At 37.4% G+C, this 23,581-nt stretch overlaps 1 protein-coding gene across 4 annotated transcripts; it reads left to right on the forward strand.

Moving 5' to 3' along the window:
- The first annotated feature begins 291 nt into the window (after nt 1-291).
- On the forward strand, nt 292-10,590 carry LOC137049680 (protein NLRC3-like). 4 transcript variants are annotated; one of them, XM_067428283.1, is made up of 8 exons: nt 292-360; nt 1,853-1,983; nt 2,125-2,235; nt 3,205-5,091; nt 5,228-5,401; nt 5,498-5,671; nt 6,896-6,942; nt 9,823-10,590. In XM_067428283.1, exons 2-8 carry the CDS (start codon nt 1,934-1,936, stop codon nt 10,353-10,355), a joined length of 2,976 nt encoding a protein of 991 aa, XP_067284384.1. In that variant the 5' UTR covers nt 292-360; nt 1,853-1,933; the 3' UTR covers nt 10,356-10,590. The 4 variants fall into 4 exon arrangements, with proteins under 4 accessions (XP_067284384.1, XP_067284387.1, XP_067284385.1 ...); XM_067428284.1 differs by lacking the exon at nt 292-360 and adding an exon at nt 1,085-1,218; XM_067428286.1 differs by lacking the exons at nt 6,896-6,942; nt 9,823-10,590 and having other exon boundaries at nt 5,475-5,646.
- Nucleotides 10,591-23,581: the final 12,991 nt, after the last annotated feature.

Genomic DNA, 23,581 nt, shown 5'->3' on the forward strand with positions numbered 1-23,581 from the left:
TGTCAGCGGTGATGTGAGTACCAATCACTACCTTACTTGGTGTCCTTGGGTGGACAAAAGTAAAAATCACTACAGATATACATTAAAAAATGGTTGAAACTGTCCTTATGTCTGTGGACTCCCACAGTTTTAAAATCATTTAAGCTTTAAAAATCGTTTATTGTGTCACAAGCCTAAGGCTGTGGCTGGAAGTCAGTTTTGGTTGTGTTTCTGCTTATTTTTTTCTGTTCTTGTTTTTCCTCTTTCCTTTGTGTTTCTTTTTGTTGACATGAATTTACCTCAGAACAAAAGTGAAATGAGAGACAATACTCTGAGGTTTTAAACAGTTAAGACTGCATTTAAACAGCTGCATATTTTGTGGTAAGTACATCATTTAATTTCTAGATCCATACAGAATGAGAAAAGTCTGATGGTAAAGTAGTTTGAAACTAAAGTAGTTTTACTATTTTTTATTTTACAAATTAATTTGTAATTGGTGATTATGTTTCACAAATGTTTGAAAAGACACATACATTCCTATACCCTAGATACACTGTATATATTGGTGCTGTCAATCAATTTTAAACAATTAACTAATTAAATCACAAATTGCTATTTAAAGGGTTGGATCACCCAAAAATGAAATTTATGTCATTAACGACTCACCCTAATGTTGTTCCACACCCGTAAGACTTCCGTTCATCTTCGGATCACAGTTTAAGATATTTTATATTTTAGTCCGAGAGCGTATCTAAGTGTAGGCACACTATACTGTCCATGTCCAGAAAGGGAATAAAAACATCATCAAAGTAGTCCATTTGTGACATCAGTTACAAATAAAGATTCAAACAGTCATGAATCAGCGCATTGATTCATGATTTGGATCGCGTGCCAAACTACTGAAATCACGTCATGCAATCCGAATCATGAATCAATACGCTGATTCATGACTGTTTGAATCTTTAGTTGAGGTTTGAAAACAAACGCGGAGAAGACAATGCTGAATAAAGTCGTAGTTTTTGCTATTTTTGGACCAAAATGTAATTTCAATGCTTCAGGAGATTCTAATTAACCCACAGATGTCACATATGGACTACTTTGATGATGTTTTTATTACCTTTCGGAACATGGACAGTATAGTGTGCTTACACTTAGATACACTGTCGGACTAAATATAAAATATCTTAAACTGTGTTACAAAGATGAAGGGAGGTCTTACAGGTGTGGAACGACATATGGGTGAGTCATTAATGACTTCAATTTAATTTTTGGGTGAACTAAAGCTTTAAATGTGATTAATCACACTTACACCTAACATTAGTTTTATTATAATTTTTTGTTAATATAAATATTCACATTGACTATATATTACATTAAACTGAATATATAACATTGTCTGAATATTGAAAATAATAATTCAGTTTAAAAACCACAGATCAGAAAATGAAGGCTGAGAAATATTTTTTAAAGTCCTGTATGTGTCTTAATGGTCTATTATTAGTTTCAGTTCCTCTGCTGATCGTGCAGTTTTGGTCAAAGTCATGCGAGTTAGTCTGTCTGGGCAGAAAACCAAATTTTAGTGCAGTCACATGTGTCTTAAATTTAAGAAAAAGCAAACATGTCTATAGACCAAAAACAAGAAAGGGCAGGAATAAAGAGCCCTGACCCCTAATGAATAAGATGAGATGGTTTTAAATATAACATTCAAATACTTTTTAATATAAAAATATTATACTACATTAAACTGTATGTTAGTTGTATTATATTATATAAAATTATATTATAGGTTAAAACATTTAAACACTAAAGCATTATTATATACTACAAAAAAAATGTAAAACATAAAAGCTCTAACAACAACCTCTATTTTCAGGAAATGGGAATTAGAGGATGCTAACTTTAAAATTAATTCTCCATCTCCTGAATCAAACTATCTTTGAAGAGTGATTAATCCATGATGAATCTTCCCCTTGAATTCGGTGATGCAGTAACCTCTGACCCCAGGTTAGATACTATTTTTTACATTTATAACAGTTTTATCTGAAGAGACTTAATGTACAGTGTTAAACATGAGTAAAAGTACATGTAAACGCTACATTCATAGTTTAGCTAGTGCTCTAACATGTCATTTTTGTCTTTTGTCAGTATCAGCAGGAGACAGAGATCAGAGTCTCCAAAACCCAGCTGTGTGTCTGTGAAGAGTTACTCATCCATGGATCACCCATTTCAATTCAGTGATAAACCATCCGACCCTCTGTATGTATAAACTTAAAATTGCACATTCACTGTAGTACATCTCATATGAATAGTTCTTTAAAGGGTTACTTCAGCGATTAGCATATGGCTTTGTATCAGTAGAAACCCTGGAGTATATTCAAATGATTGTGCTTTCCCCCCTCATATCCCCCTGAGACAAGAGATTTATGCATTTTATTTCTGGAAAAATTCCTCCTATGATGCAAATTGACGATTTTTGCATCATAGGAGGAATGTTTGCCCGAAGGCTAAAGACTACAGCCAGCAGAGGGAGCCATTTCCGCATGTTTCGAACCCGCTCATGAGGGATGGAGATTACACTCAGCTTGCAGGGAGAGCTCAGCTTGCAGCTGCAGGCACTCATTTAAATGGAGCTATGGTGAGCAATGGAAGTCTTTTAACTACTCAAATTAATTTATATGAAAGTTAAGCTTTCAAAGGCATGAACTGAAACGCGCCAGACTGAACTCGCGTTGTGAATGTATGCCGTGTAGTCGCGATTACCTCAGCGCTCATCACTCCTGCAGTTAGTGCTCAGTGCTGTGGCGCTCGCGCGGTGACTCACTCATTATATTGAACACACACGTTCAGTTTTTAATTGTAGTGTCTTCTCTAACTCTGTCACAGTAATCAAGTTGGTGGCGTTGGGAATGGCCTCACAGGGCAGCAAAGCATTCTGGGAATTGTAGTCTTTCATCCCCATGGGACAAAAATACACTTTCTGTCTTTTCTCAGTCTAGAAGACACCAATTTCAAAAATAATTTCACATTTCTACTACATTGATGACCCAGTTTAAATACAGATTCATCTTCCCAGCGCTGAAGTACCCCTTTAACAAAATGTACTTGCGCATTTGCGTACAATATAAAATCATGTAACTTGTCTCTATAATGGTTATTGTAATCACTGTCAATGTCATTTTTTTACTCTTCACACTTTACTCTTTTTAACTTTTCTAATTTCAACAGGAATGAGATTTATGAATCAATTAGATCTGTGCTGCCCACTACACCCCACTATCAGACCGACATCAAACAGAATGAAACTGAAGCAGTCCTGCAAACACACACACTGGAGACTAGAGACCTCCACAGAGTCAAAGAGCAGCACAAAACCAGCATGAAGAACAAGTATGAGAGATTATTTGAGGGAAACAAGCTCCAAGAGAATGAAACCCTCCTGAGCAGGATCTACACACAGCTGTACATCATAGAGGGAGAGAAAGAAAGAGTGAATAAAGAACATGAGGTTTTACAGCTGGAGAAAACAGCCAGAGCACAACCCTCACAAGAAACTCCAATCTACGGCAATGACATCTTTAAAGCCTCACCTGAACCAGGATTTGAGGAGAAAGACCAAATCAAGACTGTTCTTACTAAAGGCATTGCTGGAATTGGAAAAACTGTCTCTGTGCAGAAGTTTGTTCTCGACTGGGCCAAGGGAAAAGCCAATGAGGATGTAGATTTCATGTTTGTGCTTCCATTTCGAGAGCTTAACTTGATTGAAGATCATCAGTACAGTCTTCACAGACTTCTGCTGGACTTTTATCCTGAACTTCAAGATCTGGACTCAAAGATTTATGAGAAATGTAAAGTTTTGTTCATCTTTGATGGTCTGGATGAAAGCAGAATGACAATGATGTTTTCAGATGCTCATAAAATTTCTGATGTGACTGAGACTTCATCAGTGGGTGTGTTGATGTCTAACCTTATGAAAGGAGAGCTTCTTCCCTCTGCTCTCATCTGGATCACCTCCAGACCAGCAGCAGCCAATCTGATCCCTTCCAAATACATCAACCGTGTGACAGAAATTCAGGGATTTGATGAGACTCAGAAGGAGGAATATTTCAGGAAAAGAATCAGTGACAAGCATCAAGCCAGCAAAATCATCTCACACATCAGAAGAGCAAGAAGCCTTCACAGCATGTGCCACATTCCTGTCTTCTGCTGGATCTTATCCACTGTGCTTCAAAACATCCTGGAACAAGATGACAGTACAGAAATCCCTCAAACTCTGACTGAAATGTATATCCACTTTCTGCTGATTCAGATCAACATGAGGAATCAAAAGTATGAAGAGAGAGATCCAGAGAAGCTCCAGCAATCCAACAGAGAAATTTTTGTGAAACTTGGTGAACTGGCTTTTAATCAGCTGATGAAGCACAATGTGATGTTCTATGAGGAGGACCTGAGAGAGAGGGGCATAGACGTAACTGATGCCTCTGTGTATTCTGGGATTTGCACTGAGATCTTTAAGGAGGAATCTGTGATAAATCAGAGAAAAGTCTACAGCTTTATTCATTTGAGTGTCCAGGAGTTTCTTGCTGCTTTCTATGTGTTTTACTGTTATTTAAGCAGCACTATGGAGGCCCTTAAGGTATTTGATTTAATGCATAATCTGCTGAAAGGTGCAATAGATAAAGCCCTTGAAAGTGAGAATGGACATCTGGATCTGTTTCTGCGGTTTCTGCTGGGCATCTCACTGGAGTCCAATCAGAGACTCTTACAGGGTCTATTGACACATACAGAGGACAGCTCAGAGTGCATCAGGAGAACCGCACAGTACATAAAAGAGAAGATCAAAGATGGACATGGACTCTCCACTGAAAGATCCATCAATCTGTTCCTCTGTCTGCTGCAACTAAAAGATCAGACTCTCCCCAGAGAGATTCAGGAGTTTTTGAAATCTGACAAACACTCAGAGAATAAACTCTCTCCTGCTCAGTGTTCAACAATCGCCTACATGCTTCAGATGTCAGAGCAGGTACTGGGTGAGCTGGACCTTAAGAAATACAACACATCAGATGAGGGTAGAAGACGACTGATACCAGCTGTGATCAATTGCAGAAAAGCCCTGTGAGTTATTAATCATGTCTTTCATCAAAAATTCTTAATGAATGTAATTACAGTTTCTGTTGTCATGGCAAGGGATCTTGAGTGTCATTTACTTTTAGAATGGAATATAGCTGATTCTGATTTTACTCTTTTTCAGTCTCGCTGGCTGTGATCTCTCTAGTCACTCCTTTGAAATTGTGTCATCAGCTCTACAATCCTCAAACTGTGTCTTGAGAGAGTTGGACCTGAGTAACAATGACCTCCAGGATTCCGGTGTGAAGCTGCTCTCTGATGGACTGAAGAGTGCAAACTGTAAGCTGGAGATACTGAGGTATTAAAAATATATAGAGATAATGTAATCAGCCGGTCGAAATGTTAATGTGTCTGTTGATGTCTGTCTGTAGAAGTTCTGACTGTGTATCTGTAGGTTGTCTGGCTGTATGGTGACGGAGGAAGGCTGTGGTTATGTGTCTTCAGCTCTGGGTTTAAACCCCTCACACCTTAGAAATCTGGATCTGAGCTACAATCACCCAGGAGAATCAGGAGTCAAGCTGCTAAACAACATACTGAAGGACACAAACTACAAACTGAAGATACTAAAGTATGTGTAGCAGTAAGAGTGTTAATTGGTTTTACAATATATTGCTAATACTGGTTATCTCAGTTAGTTTAAAATAGACCAAAAAATAGACTTTTAATCATGCCCACTTAAAGCTGCAGTCTGTAAGTTTTACCTCTTTATCATAATTTTTTTTAACCCTGTCAGCAGCTCAGCACGGAAGAATCTAAACTTTTGAAGTGCATGTGTGGGTTGTCTATTCAATTTTCTGGATTACAAGCCGCCATCAAAATGAATTGAAAAACACATTCCAGCTTCTGTAAGGAGAGGCCAAAAAATGATCTGCAACCTGCAGCATCTACACACATGATATAGCCTACTAGCCCGGACTCCTTTATGTATACAGACGTGACGTAATGAAAGTATTCGTATTTCCTGTAGAAAGCTACCAGTGCCACTCAAATTAGAACATATTATTACCATTGTGACTTAGGGGGAGAGATTGGTAAGGAGATTGTTTTGAACACTGGCTGGTTATGTTCTTATTTTATAATGTTTAACCAAGAAAAGTTACAAACTTGCACATTTAAATGAAATGTAAATTCCTTTTTTTTAAGTAAATGACTAAAATTCAAAGTGTATGTCAAGTAAGCTTAATTTCTATAGCGCTTCATATAATTCAGACTGTTTCAAAGCAGCCTCACAGTAATAAATAGGTCAATAAAATGTTAGTATTGCTAAATTTTAAATTATGAAACATATTCAAACCAGCTCAAACCAGTGAATAATAGTGTTATTATTTAGCTCTCTCTCTCCTCTCTCTCTCTCTCTCTCTCTCTGTCTCTGTCTCTCTCTCTCTCTCTCTCTCTCTCTCTCTCTCTCTCTCTCTGTGTGTGTGTTATGACTTATACACCATTGCTAAAAGTATTGGAACACACCTCCAAATCATTAAATTCAGGTCTTCCAATCACTTTCCATGGCCAAAGATGTTTAAACTCAAGCACCTAAGCATGCAGAGAGCTTCTACAAACATATGTAAAAGAATGGGTCGCTCTGGCTGATAATCCGATTGATGAGTCTGGGATGTCAACAGGAGAATGGTACTTCCCTGACTGCACTGTACCAAGTGTTAAGTTTGGTGGAGGGGGGATTGTGGTGTGGGGTAGTTTTCAGGGGTTGGCTTTGGCCCCTTATTTCCAGTGAAAGGAACTCTTAATGCATCATTTTGCTAAACATTTATTTGTTAGTGTTTTTGTCTCTCTTTAGTTTGGACCATGGAGGACATTCAAGGGTCAGGCCAGGACTAAAAAAATGTAAGCACGCACACACGCACGCACACACATCGGGTTCACTATCTTTATGGGGACATAGACGTAATGTTTTTTATACCGTACAAACTGTACATTCTATCCCCCTACCCTGCAGGAAACATTCTGCATTTTTACTTTCTCAAAAAACTCATCCTGTATGATTTATAAGCCTTTTGAAAAGTAGGGTTTTGGCTGGTCTCAGGTTTTACTATATCCTTATGGGGACATTTGTTCCCCACAACGTAATAAAAACAAGGACACACATGCGCGCGCACACACACACACATACACACGCACAGAAAGAGACATGTTGGGTTTCCATGATTTATATAAACATTTTTATAGACACAATGAATTTTATACTGTACAAACTGTATATTCTATCCACAAAAAATAATTCTGCATTTTACATTTTCAAAAAACATCAGGTAGTGTATTGTTTTGAATACATTTTCTTTTCTTAAAAATACATCTGAAAAAAAATGGTTTGTCTTATATATATATATATATATATATATATGGTCTAGACTTTACATGTCAATAATACACCCCGCAACAGGTGCTGCCACAAGCACAAAAAATGAGTGTGCCAAGAAACAGTGTGTCAGGTAACGTTAGAATTAGGGGTGTAACGATTCGTTTTAACAACGATTCGATTCGACTGAAATAAATCAGTCACACTGATTTAAATGTTTGGCTAAAAAGTTACTGAATCGATTTCAAGTCACTGAATCGTTTCGGATCATATTGCTCTAAATGAACCAATATCGTCCTTAAATTGTATCGACAACCTCAAATCGCGACACGAATCTAATCGTTGTTAAAACAAATCGTTACACCCCTAGTTAGAAGTTTGCAAGAGCAAAAGATTCTCAATCAGGTCCCTAGGTTGTGAATTGTATAGTACATGAATGTGGCCGACTCCCTGATCAGTGCCTTGACTACTGAACTAGAGAGCTGAATGAGACAACCAGTGTTATTAATAACACTAATGTAGCGTTCACACCAGGCGCACAGTTGCACATGTAAACAGTTTGAAACTATTTGCTTCATTCGCGTGTTACATTCCCTACACGACAGTCGCAAATTTGCTTCATAGGAGGGGCTTCTGCCAGCCAGCAGCAGTCGTTAGAAGGACTAGCAGAGTTAAGGATGCTCTCGCCGGGATTAATGAGTGCTGAGCACTGCTGATCGCCTGGAACTCACACCTCTGAAAATGTCAGATGAAATTTTCAAATAGGCACTCACTTATTTTATATTTAGTCTGAGAGCTTTCCTGTCTGTCAAAGCTGATTCGAAAGACCGCCGTTCGCCAGTTTCTTTGTTTACTAGAAGCACGCAAACACAACTCGGCCGTCGTCATTATGGCCCCGCCCACCGACTCTATACACGATGTGATTGGCCCAGCAAGAGTTAGGCGTTTACAGCTCAGAAGGGTATTGAGAGTTGCTAGACGACACTCGCGGGCAGATTAGATTTACTGCCGCTAGGGTGCATCTAGATTTCTAGGCTACATCAAAAATATATTTTGGTTTAAAAATAACAAAAACTACGACTTTATTCAGCATTGTCTTCTCTTCCGTGTTTGTTTTCAATCCGCAAACAAAGATTAGAACGGTATGAATCAGCATGATTCATGATTCAGATTGCCAATGTCACATGATTTCAACAGTTTGGCAGTTTGTCACGCAATCCGAATCATGAAACAATAAGCTGATTCATAACCGTTCTAATCTTTGTTTGCGGATGGAAAACAAACCCGGAAGAGAAGATAATTTGCACGTTTCGTGTATCAAACGCTTGATTTGAACTCCAGAATGTCTATTCGCGTCTTTGCATTGACTTAACATATAAATAACTTAATCGCACTTAACACTTCATTCGTGTCTGGTGTGAACACACCATAAGGGTGTTTGGTCTTTTTCAGGGGTCTAACCAAGGTTTATGTGATTTTTGTCCCATATGTGAACACTCCAAACGTTGCCATATAATGCATGTCAATGGTGTGTTTTCTATGAAAGTCACTATGAGAGTAAAAAACACATAGACATACGAATCCATATTAAACCCTGTGGCTCGTGGCAACATGAATATGTATGAAGATACGAAACGATCTGTATTTTGTATAAGGTCAAAAACCTTGCATATATATATTTATATTTATATATTAGTCCTCATTAGTGCCTGCACGGCTGGAGCAGATCGGTCGAATGAGGCATCTATCTAAATATATATATGGCAGGTTTTTGACCTTACTTGACGGAAGTAATCTCATTTGATATTATTAAGATTATTTGAGATTATGTTACCTTATTGAGGTAAAAAAATAAATACTTTTGGGTTTCTCACAGAAACCGATTGTTTCATGTCTTAAGACATCAACGTATTGTCACGAGCCGCAGGGTTTAATATGGATTTGTATGTCTATGTCTTTTTTACTCTCATAGAAATACACCCCATTTGACATGCATTATACGGGCAAAAGTTGGAGTTAAAAATCTTAATTTGTGTTCTACTGAAGAAACAAACGCATATCTTGGATGCCCTTTGGGGTAAGCAAATAAACATCACATTTTCATTTTTGGGTGAACTATTCCTTTATGTTTTCAAATAAAAGCTTTTTCTTTATAAATATATATATATATATATATATATATATATATATATATATATATATATATATATATATATATATATATATATATATATATATATATATATATATATATGAAATTATTTATAAAATACAATATTTAGTCTTCAAAAGCCTTTTTCTTTGTGACAGAAAATTCCCATCTTTGTGGGGACAAATAAAATAGTTTACAAGGACCAGACATATGTATGATGTCATTGTCATGTTCTGATCTGTCTTTCTGTTTTCAGATGTCTGTGATCTCACACTGGATCCAAACACAGCACATAATCAACTCGTTCTCTCTGAAGGGAACAGAAAAGCAACAAGTGAAAAAGGGCATCATCCATATCCTGATCATCCAGAGAGATTTGTGCACAATGAGCAGGTTCTGTGTCAAGAGAGTCTGACTGGACGTTGTTACTGGGAGGTTACATGGATTGGCTCGGGTCACGTAGCAGTGACACATAAAGAAAAAAACAGCAGGAAAGAAGGGAGCGACTATCGGTTTGGACGCAATGAAAAGTCCTGGAGTCTTTTCTTTTGTGATAAATTGTACACTTTTTGGCATAATAATAAGAACACTAACATCCCTGTCACTTCACCCTCCTCTAAAATAGTAGGAGTATATCTGGACTGGTCGGCTGGCACTCTGTCCTTCTACAGCGTCTCTGAAACACACACACTCACACACTTACACACTTTTACCACTACATTCACAGAACCCGTCTATGCTGGATTTGTAGTTTATCCTGATTCTTCAGTGTTTCTGAATAGAGACTGAATAGATACTGAAGCCCATTCCCACCTCTGAGCAAAAATACATTTAAATTAATTGACACATTCTTTCTTTCTTAAAATTATGACTTTAATAAATAGTTGCAATTTTAAGCTCATTGCTTGTAACAAATTCACAACATAAATTGCTTTGTGAGTAGGGCTGTCAACATTGATGTGTTAACATGCAATTCCTTTAAAAATACTTAACGTGTTAAAATATTTTAATGCAAATCAAATGAATGAAGCACATGAAATTATATAATTTCTATAATAAACGTTATGTAGTTACATCTACAGATTTTGCTTCTCTATTTGTGATCAGATCATTTTAAGCCACTTAACTCAGGAAGAGTTTAGTCTGATGATCCATTTAGCAAATGCATTCCACCAATAAGTTCAAAACAGCGCTGCAGTGTTAATTTTGTTGACGAATAACTTGTCACCATTATGATAAATCTATTTATATTTTCGTCAAACAAATAAAATGACACAGAAATGCTAGGGAGGGATAGATTTGGGAAGAGATCCAGTCAAAATGATGTCCTGGGTGGTAGATGCACACAAAATTGTGTCAAAAATGTCTGTTTTGGCAAGTTGTCACATAGGAATAGGTCACACAAAAATAAAATTCTGTTATCAAGCAGATAGAGCAATCATTGACTATCATAGTAGGGAAAAAATACTATTGTAGTGAATGGTTGCTCTATCTGCTTTGTTACAAACATTCTTCAAAATATCTTATTTTGTGTTCAGCAGAAAAAAGAAACTCATACGAGTTTGGAACAACATTAGGGTGAGTAAATGATGACAGAATTTTCTTTTTTTGGGTGAACTATCCCTTTAAGTGTATGCAAACAGTTGTGAGAATGTTTGATGTGTATTAGTGTATTGGATCTGTGTGTTTGGTGAATATGGTGCTGTCTGTCACAAAATTTTAATCAAACAACAAAAGAAAAAAAGAAAATCACTCAATGATTTTGACTGAATAACTTTTATTTAAAGGTCCCATTCTTTGCGATTCCATCTTTCAAACTTTAGTTAGTGTGTAATGTTGCTGTTAGAGCATAAATAATACCTGTAAAATTATAAAGCTCAAAGTTCAAAGCCAAGCGAGATATTTAATTTAACAGAAGTTCCCTTTAAAAGCCTACAGCGAACGGCCGGTTTGGACTACACCCCTGCACTTCCTGCTTTAATGACGCAACTAAAACCGTTTGTTGACAAGAACACGCAAATTCGGGGGCGTGGTCCTTTTGCTCTCGCAGGTCGAGAATAGGAAGCGTTGTTTTTGTATAGTGTGTTTGTCGCCATGCCATTGAAACGCTGTTATTTTCATCCCGGAGTCAAATCACCTTTGTTTGCCTTTCCCACGGACGATGTACGTAGAGCTCAATGGCTACAGTTTATGGTTAACTCGGTTCCGGAAAATTATAATCACAATTTAAAACTATGTGCAGCACATTTTGCTGAGGACTGCTTCCTCAATCTCAATCAGTTTAATGCCGGATTCACAGAAACATTATTCTTAAAAGATGAAGCAGTTCCCTCTTTGTCTGGAGAAGGCGTTGTTTATGGACTACAACCCCTGCCCCTGCATTTCAGACACTGTCATCCCTTGTGTTACATAAAGGTCTCCTGAAGAACCTGATGCACACGGCCTTATTCGAGCATATAGTTAAAGGTTACTTCAGCGATTAGCATATGGCTTTGTATCAGTAGAAACCCTGGCGTATATTCGAATGATTGTATATCCCAAACTGTTGTTTTCAAGGATCCAACCTCTCAAGTTGCTATTCCAGATTAGTAGTGGGAAGTTCGGATCATTTTACTGACTCGGATCTTTGAGTCATTCAGCAAAATGAACGAATCTTTTTTCGAGTCATTGTGTTCAATTCACCAAAATGACATGTTAAATAGCCCAAGACATCTAGTACTTATGAAAATGTTGATTACATTTTAAAACTAAATAAAAATAAACTATAGGGTACTGCAACCAAAGCCAAATTATAAGAAACTGAAATGTTTTATTAATTGATTAATTGTTGGGTCAGGCTATTGCAGTCTAACTCTGTTAGTTCACCTCACCTCCTGATCCAAAACATTCTTTCTTTTGCAACTTCATATTTATCACGTATGTAACGTTACTCCGCCTCTCGTGTCTTCGGACTCCTCGAGACGTTAGCTGTGGACTCGTCTGTGTCTGACTCTGATCAGATCTGGGGGCTGGGCCGCCCGGACCGTGCGTGACACAGGTCCGGAAACAAAAATGATTAGATCTAGTCACGTGACTAGTTCTATTTTTTTCCTTCTTCTCCTATTTTTTCAACCTCTTCAATATTTTTTTTCCGGAAGGAGCTGACTTTTTCTTGAAAAAAAGAGACAAAAAAAGACACCTAGAACATATGGAAAAGACTTTCTGAATTGTTTGGGAAGACATTTATTTTATTTTCCATAGCAAACAGGCCTGATTGTGTTTTCTGTTACATTTAATGAACGAAATGACTCGAAAAAAGATTCGTTCATTTTGCTGAACGAGACTCAAAGATCCGAGTCAGTAAAATGATCCGAACTTCCCACTACTACTGTATAACAGTTTTGCATAATAATGAGTTTCGGCTCCCCTCTAAGTACACATGAGAAAAATGATTGGAGGAAAACAGCAACCGGAATGATTCTCTCACAGGGTTCTCAAAATGTCTTTATCAAACAAACACAATGATCTATCTCTCATCCACCCGCAATTAATTGGAATGTTATTTTTCATTACTTGGCCCGCCGATCGGAGTTAAGCAAAATATGAAGCAAGTGCTGCGCGTATGTCTTGTCCTGTTATCTCATCTGCAATAGGTTTATCCTAGGGGTGTAATGATTCGTTTTGACTTCGATTCGTATCGCGATTTGAGGTTGTCGATACGATTTAAGGACGATATTGGTTCATTTAGAGCGATATGATCCGAAACGATTCAGTGACTTGAAATCAATTCAGTAACTTTTTTAGCCAAAAATTTAAATCAGTGTGACTGATTTATTTCAGTCGAATCAAATCGTTGTTAAAACGAATCGTTACACCCCTAGTTTATCCTCTTCTGTGCTGGCTACTTCAGTTTCATGTTCAATGAGATTTGGCTCCAACTCTACACATTTGCTCTCACATATGTTGTGCAGAGTGCAACAAGCAGCAGTTATTGCATTGCGTATGTTGGTGCTGTGATCATTCTTTTTGAGCAAACACCACCAGCCAGCTTTTAGTCTTCCAAAAGCCCGTTCAACGCACATTCTAGCACGGCTTAATCTGTAGTTGTACAGTTGTTGGGGTTGAGTGAAATCTTGTCCCTCTGCAAATGGTTTCCATAACCATGGCAAAAGAGGGTAAGCACCATAGATATCCATCATAAAATAAACTTAGTTTGCATATATATATATATATATATATATATATATATATATATATATATATATATATATATATATTTTTTTTTAAATACAAATTATTTTATTATAATAGTGATATTCTTATTATAAAGTGTGTGTGTGTGTGTATATATATATATATATATATATATATACATATATATATATATATATATATATATATATATATATATATATATATATATATATATATATATATATACATACATATATATATATATATATATATATATATATATATATATATATTTTTTTTTTTTTTTTTTTTATTTTTTTTTTGCAGTTTTTGCAGTTTTAGTAGCCTATATATTGATTTAACATAGTTCAAGTTCAAGAGTTTTATTTGTCACATACACAGTTATACAGAATACAACCGGCAGTGAAATGTAAACAGGTCCGCTCCATGGACAGCAAATAACAATTAACAAAAAAAGCACAATAAATTATAAAATAGGGATAGGATAAAATAGGAATAGGATAAGGTGCTATATATATACATATGTAGAATTATGAATAAATCAAGTAAAAGAAATAAGAGATGTGGAATAAAATAAGTGAGATAAAGTAAACTGGAGACTATAAAAATAAATACGTGGATAACAGAAGTGCAGGAGTGTAATGTGCAAACAGCATTATAATGAGTAGTTACATGGAACACAAGAATAAAGTGCAGTGCAATATCAGTATGTGAGTTTGTTAGTACTGAAGTGAGGTGAAGTCACATGTTGTTAAGTGACAGCGTTCAGGAGTCTGATGGCCTGTGGGAAGAAACTCCTCCTGAGTCTCTCAGTTATGCATCAGGCTACGGAAGCGCTTACCAGAAGGCAGCCGGGTGAAGTGTGGGTTGGCCGGGTGATTAATGTCCTTGATGATTTTTGTAGCTCTGCCTCTGCACCGTTTGATGTAGATGTCCTGCAGAGACGGGAGAGCTGACCCTGAGATGCGCTCAGACAAGCGCACCACTCTTTGCAGGGCTTTGCAATCGTGACTGGTGCTGTTACCATACCACGCTGTGATGCACTGAGTTAGTAAACTTTCTATCGCCCCTGAATAGAACGTTTTCAGGATAGCTGGTGAGACCCGGAATTTCCTCAGCTGGCGCAGGTGGTACAGTCTTTGCCTGGCCTTTTTCACCTGAGACTGGATATGTGCAGTCCAGGTCAGGTCCTCGGAGATGTTGACACCCAGGTATTTGAAGCTGCTCACTCTCTCTACTGGTGTCCCGCTGATCATGAGAGGGGAATATGACCGTTGCTGTCTCTTCCTGAAGTCCACAATCAGTTCTTTGGTCTTGTTCACATTCAGAAGGAGACAGTTGTCTTGGCACCATGACGTCAGTTGCTCCACCTCATCCAAGTATGCGGTCTCATTGTTGTTGGAAATGAAGCCCAGGACAACAGTATCATCCGCAAACTTGATGACAGAGGTGGAGCTCTTAAATAAATACCTTGTGTATATATTTAACATAAATACCTTGTGTGTATATTCATTGCACCTGTTCTGTTTAATGTTACTTTAAGTATGTAGTGGCATAACTACATCTCTGACGTTTATAACAAACGAAAAAATTTGAGCAAGTTTTGGTTATTTAAAAGTACATGCACCATTAAAACACACTGTTACGAGTGAGCGAGCTGCCTGTGACAAGTCGGCCGCAAGTTGCAGACGGCGACCTCCATTGGCCAACAGCGCGCACGAGACATCTAGCCTTTATTATGGATATCTATGGTAAGCACCATCACCTATGATTGTTAAAGGTACAGGTACACCTTGAAAATCTTCAGTCCATGTTGGAAAAAGCCTTCCAGGTTGACCTTTTCTAAAAAGGCTAGAATTTGCAAAAACGTGCATCATGCACCTTTCCAGACCATCCAACATTAATATCCCAAAACTGTAGTTTATGGTCCACAACAGCCTGAAGCAGCACTGAATAAGAACCCTTGCGGTTGTACAAATCGGCACATAAGTGCCATCAATGGCACTAGCACATTGGGGAAAACCCCATTTGTACCTAAAACCATTAACAATATCTCTCAAATCATTTCCTTGTGGCACTTTAATGAACTGTGGCATCAGAGTTTGTACAATTGCTTCCACAACTTTCTCTTGTTATTATGCACACTGTAGAGATTCCCATCCCAACAGGTGAGATATGGTTAGATACTCTGTGTTAGTAGATATTCTCCATAAAGCGACTGCAACCTGATTCTCCACTGTTAAAGGTTTTCTGTAGCGTGTCGTTGTCCGTACTAGTTGAGGTCTTAGTTCATGGCATACAAACAGGAATGTCTCCCTGCTCATCCTGAAGTTTCTGTTCCAATCAAAGTCAGACCAAGACTTGGTGCTCTCCCACCAAAGGCGTGATCGGTTTCTGGTCCATCAGGATCTTTAAAATATTCAACAGTAAAGCCGGGCATACACTGTGCGATTTTCATCCGATTTCAAGCGGAATTCTGACTCGTGCGACTCTTTTTTTTGTGTCGGGCCGATTTTCAGGTTTATCGTGCGTCGTTTGTCGTGAGGTGTTCGTGCAGTGTACAGGGGGAAACGAGAGGCGACAAACCTCTCACGATCGGGAATCAGATGGTCGGATGAATTTCTGGCGTGTCAGAAATTCGGCTCGCCCCTCGTGAGGTTATCGCACAGTTGAAGCAAAGCCACGAACTGATTGCCCTATTTCCCCTCACTGCGCCTGCGTGAAAGCAGAAGTTCAACCATTTAATTTTTAAAAGCATTAAGGAAGAAAATGAAAAGAGGGAGATCTTTAATTATGTATGCAGCTATCAAATAGCAGAAATTAAGTAAACTGTTGTGACTCCAGTTTGTGTTGTATATATCCAGTGCAAATTCATTTAGCTAGTTGATCATTAATTTACTTGTTTTACTTTCACATTTTATTTTAATTTTAATTTTTTTAATATTAATTAATATTTAGCCTAGGCCTACTTAATCTTATTATGACGGAAAGTGGGAACCGTTGTCCATATTGACACAATGTCATGTTGCAATGTGTTCTTTTTCTTCATGAACGCGAGTCAGTGGATATCACGCAATGCGCAGTTTAAACGCATAAATGTTTTGATAAATGTAATTCAACATACTGATAACGTAGCCTGCCTTTTCTTTCTTATTTATTTTCTTAATATTTCTATTTTGGTCCATATTGTGAGAAAAAAACAGAAGAGAAGTAGGCCCATTTTGTGTTAAACATGCTCTTACTTTTCATTGAGACAGACATTATTATTGCAGTGTTCTGACATTATAATCATATAATTAGACCTATAATTCCTTGTTTAATCGGGCTAAATGTTTTTAAATAGTGAGGAGTAATCTATATTATTTTATTATGCAGTGTGTCGATTATGCATTATTGTTGGGGGGAGGAGGCAAATTAATGTAATATCAATTTAATAATAAAAGTAGGCCTAATCTAATAATAATAATAATTTTATACATAAATTCTAAATCCTCTTGACATCAATAGCTGATGCATTTACCTCTCTATAATACACCATGGTCTATCGTCGCCACGGGGGTTTATTGCGCATTTTTCACCCATACAGTGTGAGCAGTCAAGACACGCTCGACGGTCAGACCGCACAGTGAGAGCACATCAATCGTGAGCTTTGGCTTTACATCGCATGCGATCTACTCGTTCAGTGTGAGTAGGTAACCTTGCTGAAAACGCATAGAGATCGCACAGTGTATGCCCATCTTAAGTTGTTATATGAAACTGTGATGTCATGTGGTAAAAACACAAAATAGTAGTGTGTTTAGATGAAAGTTGAAGGATATTTTCATTTATTTCAATGATATGTTCATTATTTTCATGTAGTTGCTGATTATGATATGAAGTATTAATCATGTTACATATTATGATTCACAGTATAAAGTTTTAAGTATACAGTATTGTGTTTTTCACCATGAAGTATTAATGATTGAGTGTGATGTTCATTATGAATTGAATTGTTATTGAATTTGCTTATGATGATTTCACTATGTACCGAAGATTAGGAAATGTGCTGAGATTTTTGCAGGACGCTATAAAGAGTGTGAAACGAAACTAAGGATAAGCAGAGGTGGTACGACGTGGTACGAGGTCAAGCAAGGGTGAGACAGAGGGGGTAGGGGATCTCTAAGATAGAAAAAAATACCGGAGATGTACTTTCTTTGTGTGTGTGTGTGTGTATGTGATGACGCGGGACACCCCAATTGGAGGAGAAGGTACAGGGGAAGAAGAACAAGAATATAAAATATGCATGATAAAGTTATGAAGTCATTCGTGGGCAGCCATAGTGAAGCAATCAGGACTGCCCTGATGCTGGTCTTGGCTGTTCTGAATCCTGAGCTCAGAAACTTTTTGTTTACTCGCTGTCACTTTAATAAATTTATAATTTTGATTGTACTTAAAAAACTAACCTTTGAGGAGATCGCTCACTTGTCAGCATCACTTAAGTCAGCAGCATAAGGTGAAGTCCCAGAGAAAAACAATGCTGCTTCAGCAGGAGTTCTGTTCGCCATGTATTTCTTCTCCTTATCCTCTGAATTCGTTTGTTGTGTTGTTCTTTGATTTCTTTCATTTAAAAAAAAAAAAGTGTTGGCTATTTCTCTCTTTTAATTTTAAGAACATGTATAGGAACATTTACAAATGTTTGAGGTCAGCCATCTTGCACGATATTCCTACCCAGTATGAACACAAAGAGGTCTGAGACCCTATTTAGTGCTTAGTGGACCAAAAAGGATCCGAGTCCTCTTTCAGGGACAGTGTGAACGTAAAGAGAACTAGGTCATTTTTCACTTGGTTCACCTATTGGTTCACTTAAAGGGGTCTGGGTTCAGTTCTTTTAAAGAGGACCAAAGTGTGAAAACACCCTTAAATTCACATCAGCGTGAAGGGTTGTCTCCTTGAGATTGAAGCATGGACAGTCCATGACTCCATGGAATCCACCAGTCCACAGTCAGTCGGATCATCACAACGTGGAGCAACTTTCTGTACACTGTACTAGGGTCTGTGAGGATCTGGATGCCAGGGGAGAAAATAAGGTAACATCTGCCGGCTGAGTTAAAGGACTATGCAGACACTACAATCATTATGCACTGTACGGAGCTGATGTAACCCAGACTGAAATTAGTCAATTTGCAGTCCATAGAAAAAACTAATTTTTGGCGGATTTATTTTTCTAATAAAACTGTTTATATGTGAATAAAGAGACAATGATAAAAAAAATTGAGATTTTAAAATGCTTTATTAATTATATTAGTAACATGCAAATTACTGAAGCAAAATGTTTCCAATTAGAGTTGGAATCTGCACTGCAGGTGTATATTGTCTAATTGAGTGTGATCACCAGCTATGCTGACTCCGCCCACTTTGAGACACAGGCAAAACTGCGATAGAGGAGAACAAACAGACGTTAGTCGCAATAGAAGGTTGAAGCTAACAGTAGTAACACGCGGCGGTGGGCGGCGAGCTGGATTGTGACTGGAGCGCTGATGGAAGGAGGTAGTGTAGATTCCGGAAGTGATCCGGAAATGGAGGATGAAATGGTTGATGCGGATAGTGGAGGCAAGGCAAGTAATGAATGGAAAGTGGTAGAAAACCGGAAAAGAAAGAAAAGTTGGGGACAAATATCAGAAACGGACAGTGAAAGGGGAAATAACCAGGCTAGAAGGAGGAAAGAGGAATACAAGGTATTGCTGAAGTTTGCTAATGAATCTGTTAATGTTATTAACCCTTTGAAATTAACGAAAACACTTAAAGAATTATTAGGGACGATTGAAAGTATAAAGACATTGAGGGATGGCAAATTGATGTTGTTTTGCAAAGACTGTAGACAACAAAAAACGGCCTTGGGAATAAAATCATTGATCGGATGCAAAGTAGTATGCACAATTCCAGAAGAGAGGAATTGGGTTAGAGGTGTGATAACAGGGATCCCAACTGATGTTTCAGATGAGCAAATCAAAAGAAATATAACTGGGGCAACAGTAAAAGATGTCAGGCGGCTCAAATGCATTAGAAATAATGAAAAGACAGACAGCTTATCAGTAGTGTTAAACTTTGATGAGAACAAATTACCTGAGAGAGTATATTTAGGTTTTGTGAGTTACAATGTCAGGCCATACGTTCCCCCACCTCTTAGATGTTACAAATGCCAAAAATTTGGTCACGTAGCGGCAGTTTGCAAAGGAAAACAGAGATGTGCGCGGTGTGGAGGTGAGCATGAATATGGCAAGTGTGGGCAAGGTATTAAACCAAAATGCTGTAATTGTGGAGGAGAGCACAGTGCAGGATACGGAGGATGTTTAGTAAGAAAAAATGCAGTGAAAGTACAAAATGTCAGAGTGGCAGAAGGAATAACATATGCAGAGGCTATAAAGAAAGTAAAACAAACACCCAAAGTGGTTGAAACTAGGATAACTGCATCACAACAGAAAAATGTTTTGAAAGAACAAAGTAAAGAGAGTCAAGAGATTGTCGATAAAGTGTCATTCGTAGCATTTGTAGCAGAAGTGGTGAATTGTTCTGCCCAAACTGAAAGCAGGACAGAAAGAATTAGAATCATCATCAGAGCTGCTGAAAAGTATTTGGAGTTAGAGGATGTTACAGTGGATATGATAAATGAAAGGCTTAAGACACAAACAGCAAACAGTCAGATAGAAAACAGTCAAACATGTGGTGGTACATAATGGTGTTAACAATTTTGCAATGGATTGCAAGAAGTTTAATTGCCAATGGACAAGAATTCAAAAAATGTATTACAAATCAAAGAAATAGTCCAGACATTATATGTGTTCAAGAAACGTGGCTTAAAACTCAATTAAATTTTGTAATTCATGGATACATTGCAATTAGAAGAGATAGGAGTAAAGGAAATGGTGGTGGGGTAGCAACATTTATTAAACAAAATATTAGGTATAGAAAAGTTGAGGTAAATGGGAGCAAGAGGCTGTAGTGGTGGAAATATGGGAAGGTGTGCATAGTATTAGAATAATTAACTTTTACAATCCATGTGACCGGTTAAGCAAGGAAAAGCTAGAAAATTTTGGAGGAAAGGGAAGTAAAAAAGTGGTGTGGTGTGGTGATTTTAATGCACATAGCACATTATGGGGGAGTGCAAATACAGATAATAATGGGTTGATCATAGAAGATATGCTAGATCGGGGAGGATTAGTTTGTATTAATGATGGAAGCTATACTAGAGTTGATTTGGCACAAGAAAAATACTCAATGTTAGATTTAACTCTAGTCTCTGAATGTTTAGCTGGAAAATGTGATTGGAAAGTATTAACTCAAAGTACGGTTGGTAGTGATCATTTCCCTATTAGAAGTACTATAGGGTTAGATATAGAACAAACCACAGTGGATAGAATGCCACGGTGGAAATTTAAATTAGCCAACTGGGATAAATTTAAGGAGTTGTGTAATAATAGAATGTTGGAAGTTAGTAAGTATATGGAAAATGTAGAGGAGTGAAGATTTGTGAAGTTCTCCGAAGTACTGCTATAGAGGTAATAGGCAAGAAGAAGGCTGGGAAAAGGAAGAAAGCTGTTCCATGGTGGAATGAGGAGTGTAGTGAGGCAATAAGTAATAGGAATAAAGCACTTAAGAGGTTAAGAAGATCATTTAATTATAATGATTTTATTAGTTATAAAAAAGCACAGGCTATAGTGAGGAGGGTAATCCGGATATCTAAGAAAAATTATTGGAGGGAGTTTTGCAACAGTATTGGGGAAGACATTGAAATGTATGAAGTTTGGGGTATGATTAGGAAAATGGGAGGAAAGCAAAGAAATAGTAGCATTCCTGTATTAGTATATAAAGATAAACTAGTAAAATCAGACAGAGAAAAAGCGGAGGTTCTAGCAGAAACATTTACTAAAGTGCATAGTAGTTCAAATTTGTCTGATGAAATGAGGAGGTATAAGGAAAATATCATGAGTAAGAACCCTCAATTGCTGGAGGAAAAAGGATCATCTGAAAGTATTTTAGATTCAGAGTTTTCTCTGTATGAGCTGAAGAAAGCACTTGCAGGCGTTAAACAGACTTCACCAGGAAGAGATGATATTTGTTATGAGATGGTTAAGCATTTATCAGAGTCATCATTAAGTATAGTTTTAAGTCTCTTTGATAAGGTGTGGGAGTTAGGGAAGTTACCAGCTGATTGGAAGCATGGTATTATAGTGCCAATTGCAAAGCCAGGCAAGGAGAATACTCAACCAAATAATTACAGGCCTATTGCATTAACTTCAAACCTTTGTAAAATAATGGAACGTATGGTGATGAGCAGACTGGTGTATATCATTGAGAAGAAAAATCTTTTTTCACCATATCAAAGTGGTTTCCGGAAAGGGAGAAATACAATGGACTCTGTGCTCTGTTTAGAAGCTGAAATAAGAAAAGCGCAAGTAAATAAGGAAGTGTTGGTAGGAGTATTTTTTGATGTTGAAAAAGCATGCGACATGATGTGGAAAGAGGGACTTTTAATAAAATTAGAAGGAATGGAAATCAAAGGAAGAATGTATAATTGGATAAAGTATTTCTTGTTTAAAAGAACTATACAAGTTCGGGTGGGGGCTGAATTGTCTCAGATATATCATATAGAAAATGGAACACCCCAAGGAAGTGTTAGCAGTCCTATTCTGTTTAATTTGATGATTAATGATATTTTTAATCAGATAGATATAGGGATAGGGAGGTCTTTGTATGCTGATGATGGCGCGCTGTGGAAAAGGGGCCGCAATGTGGGACATGTGGAGAAGACTATGCAGAATGCTGTTAAAAAAGTAGAAAATTGGGCTAATGAATGGGGTTTCCGCTTCTCGGTAGCAAAAACACAGGTGATCTGTTTCACTAAAAAGAAAATCAATCCAAAAATGAATATTAAAATGTATGGTCAGCATTTGGAGCAGGTGTCAGAAATTAGATTTTTGGGAATGTGGATGGACTCAAAATTGAATTTTGGAGTACATATTCAGAAAATGCTAGACAAAGGGAAAAAAGCGATAAATGTAATGAGGTGTTTGTCAGGAGTTGAATGGGGGGCATGTCGTCAGTCTCTTAAAAGAATATACTGTGCACTGATAAGAGCAGTTATAGATTATGGCAGTATGGTGTATAGTTCTGCACCTAAAACACAACTGGTAAAGATCGAGGCAATTCAATCACAAGCTATGCGAATATGTTGTGGAGCAATAAGATCATCTCCGATAACAGCAGTACAAGTAGAGATGGGAGAAATGCCTCAAGACATCAGAAGGCTCAAATTAATGATGAGATATTGGATTAATATAAAGGGACACTTGGATAGTCATCCAGTTAAGAAAGTTTTGAAGGAATGCTGGGAATATGAGTACAAAAAGCTAGCAAGCTTTGGATGGACTGCAAATGAGGAGGCACAGAATATGGGAATTAGTGACATCAATATTGCTCCTTCTGTGGCAACTTCAGCAATTCCTCCTTGGTTTTTCCCTATGCCAATAGTTGACATGCAGCTATATAAAGAAAAACATAAAGAAAGAGATATGGTAACAAATATAGCGGTGCAGAAATACATTGAACAATCATATTATAACATATTACCCATATATACGGATGGCTCTAAAGATCCTGAAACTGGAAAAACAGCATCAGCAGTATATATTTCTCAATTTAAAGTCAAAATCAAAAAAAGGATTTCAGATCATGTATCTGTTTTTACTACTGAGATAATAGCAATATGTCTAGCACTTCAGTGGATAGAAGAAGTACAGCCAGCAAGAACAGTCATTTGTACAGACTCAATTTCAGTTTTAAAT

Source organism: Pseudorasbora parva, chromosome 20 (genome assembly GCF_024679245.1).
Source record: "Pseudorasbora parva isolate DD20220531a chromosome 20, ASM2467924v1, whole genome shotgun sequence".
Classification (NCBI taxonomy): Eukaryota; Metazoa; Chordata; class Actinopteri; order Cypriniformes; family Gobionidae; genus Pseudorasbora; species Pseudorasbora parva.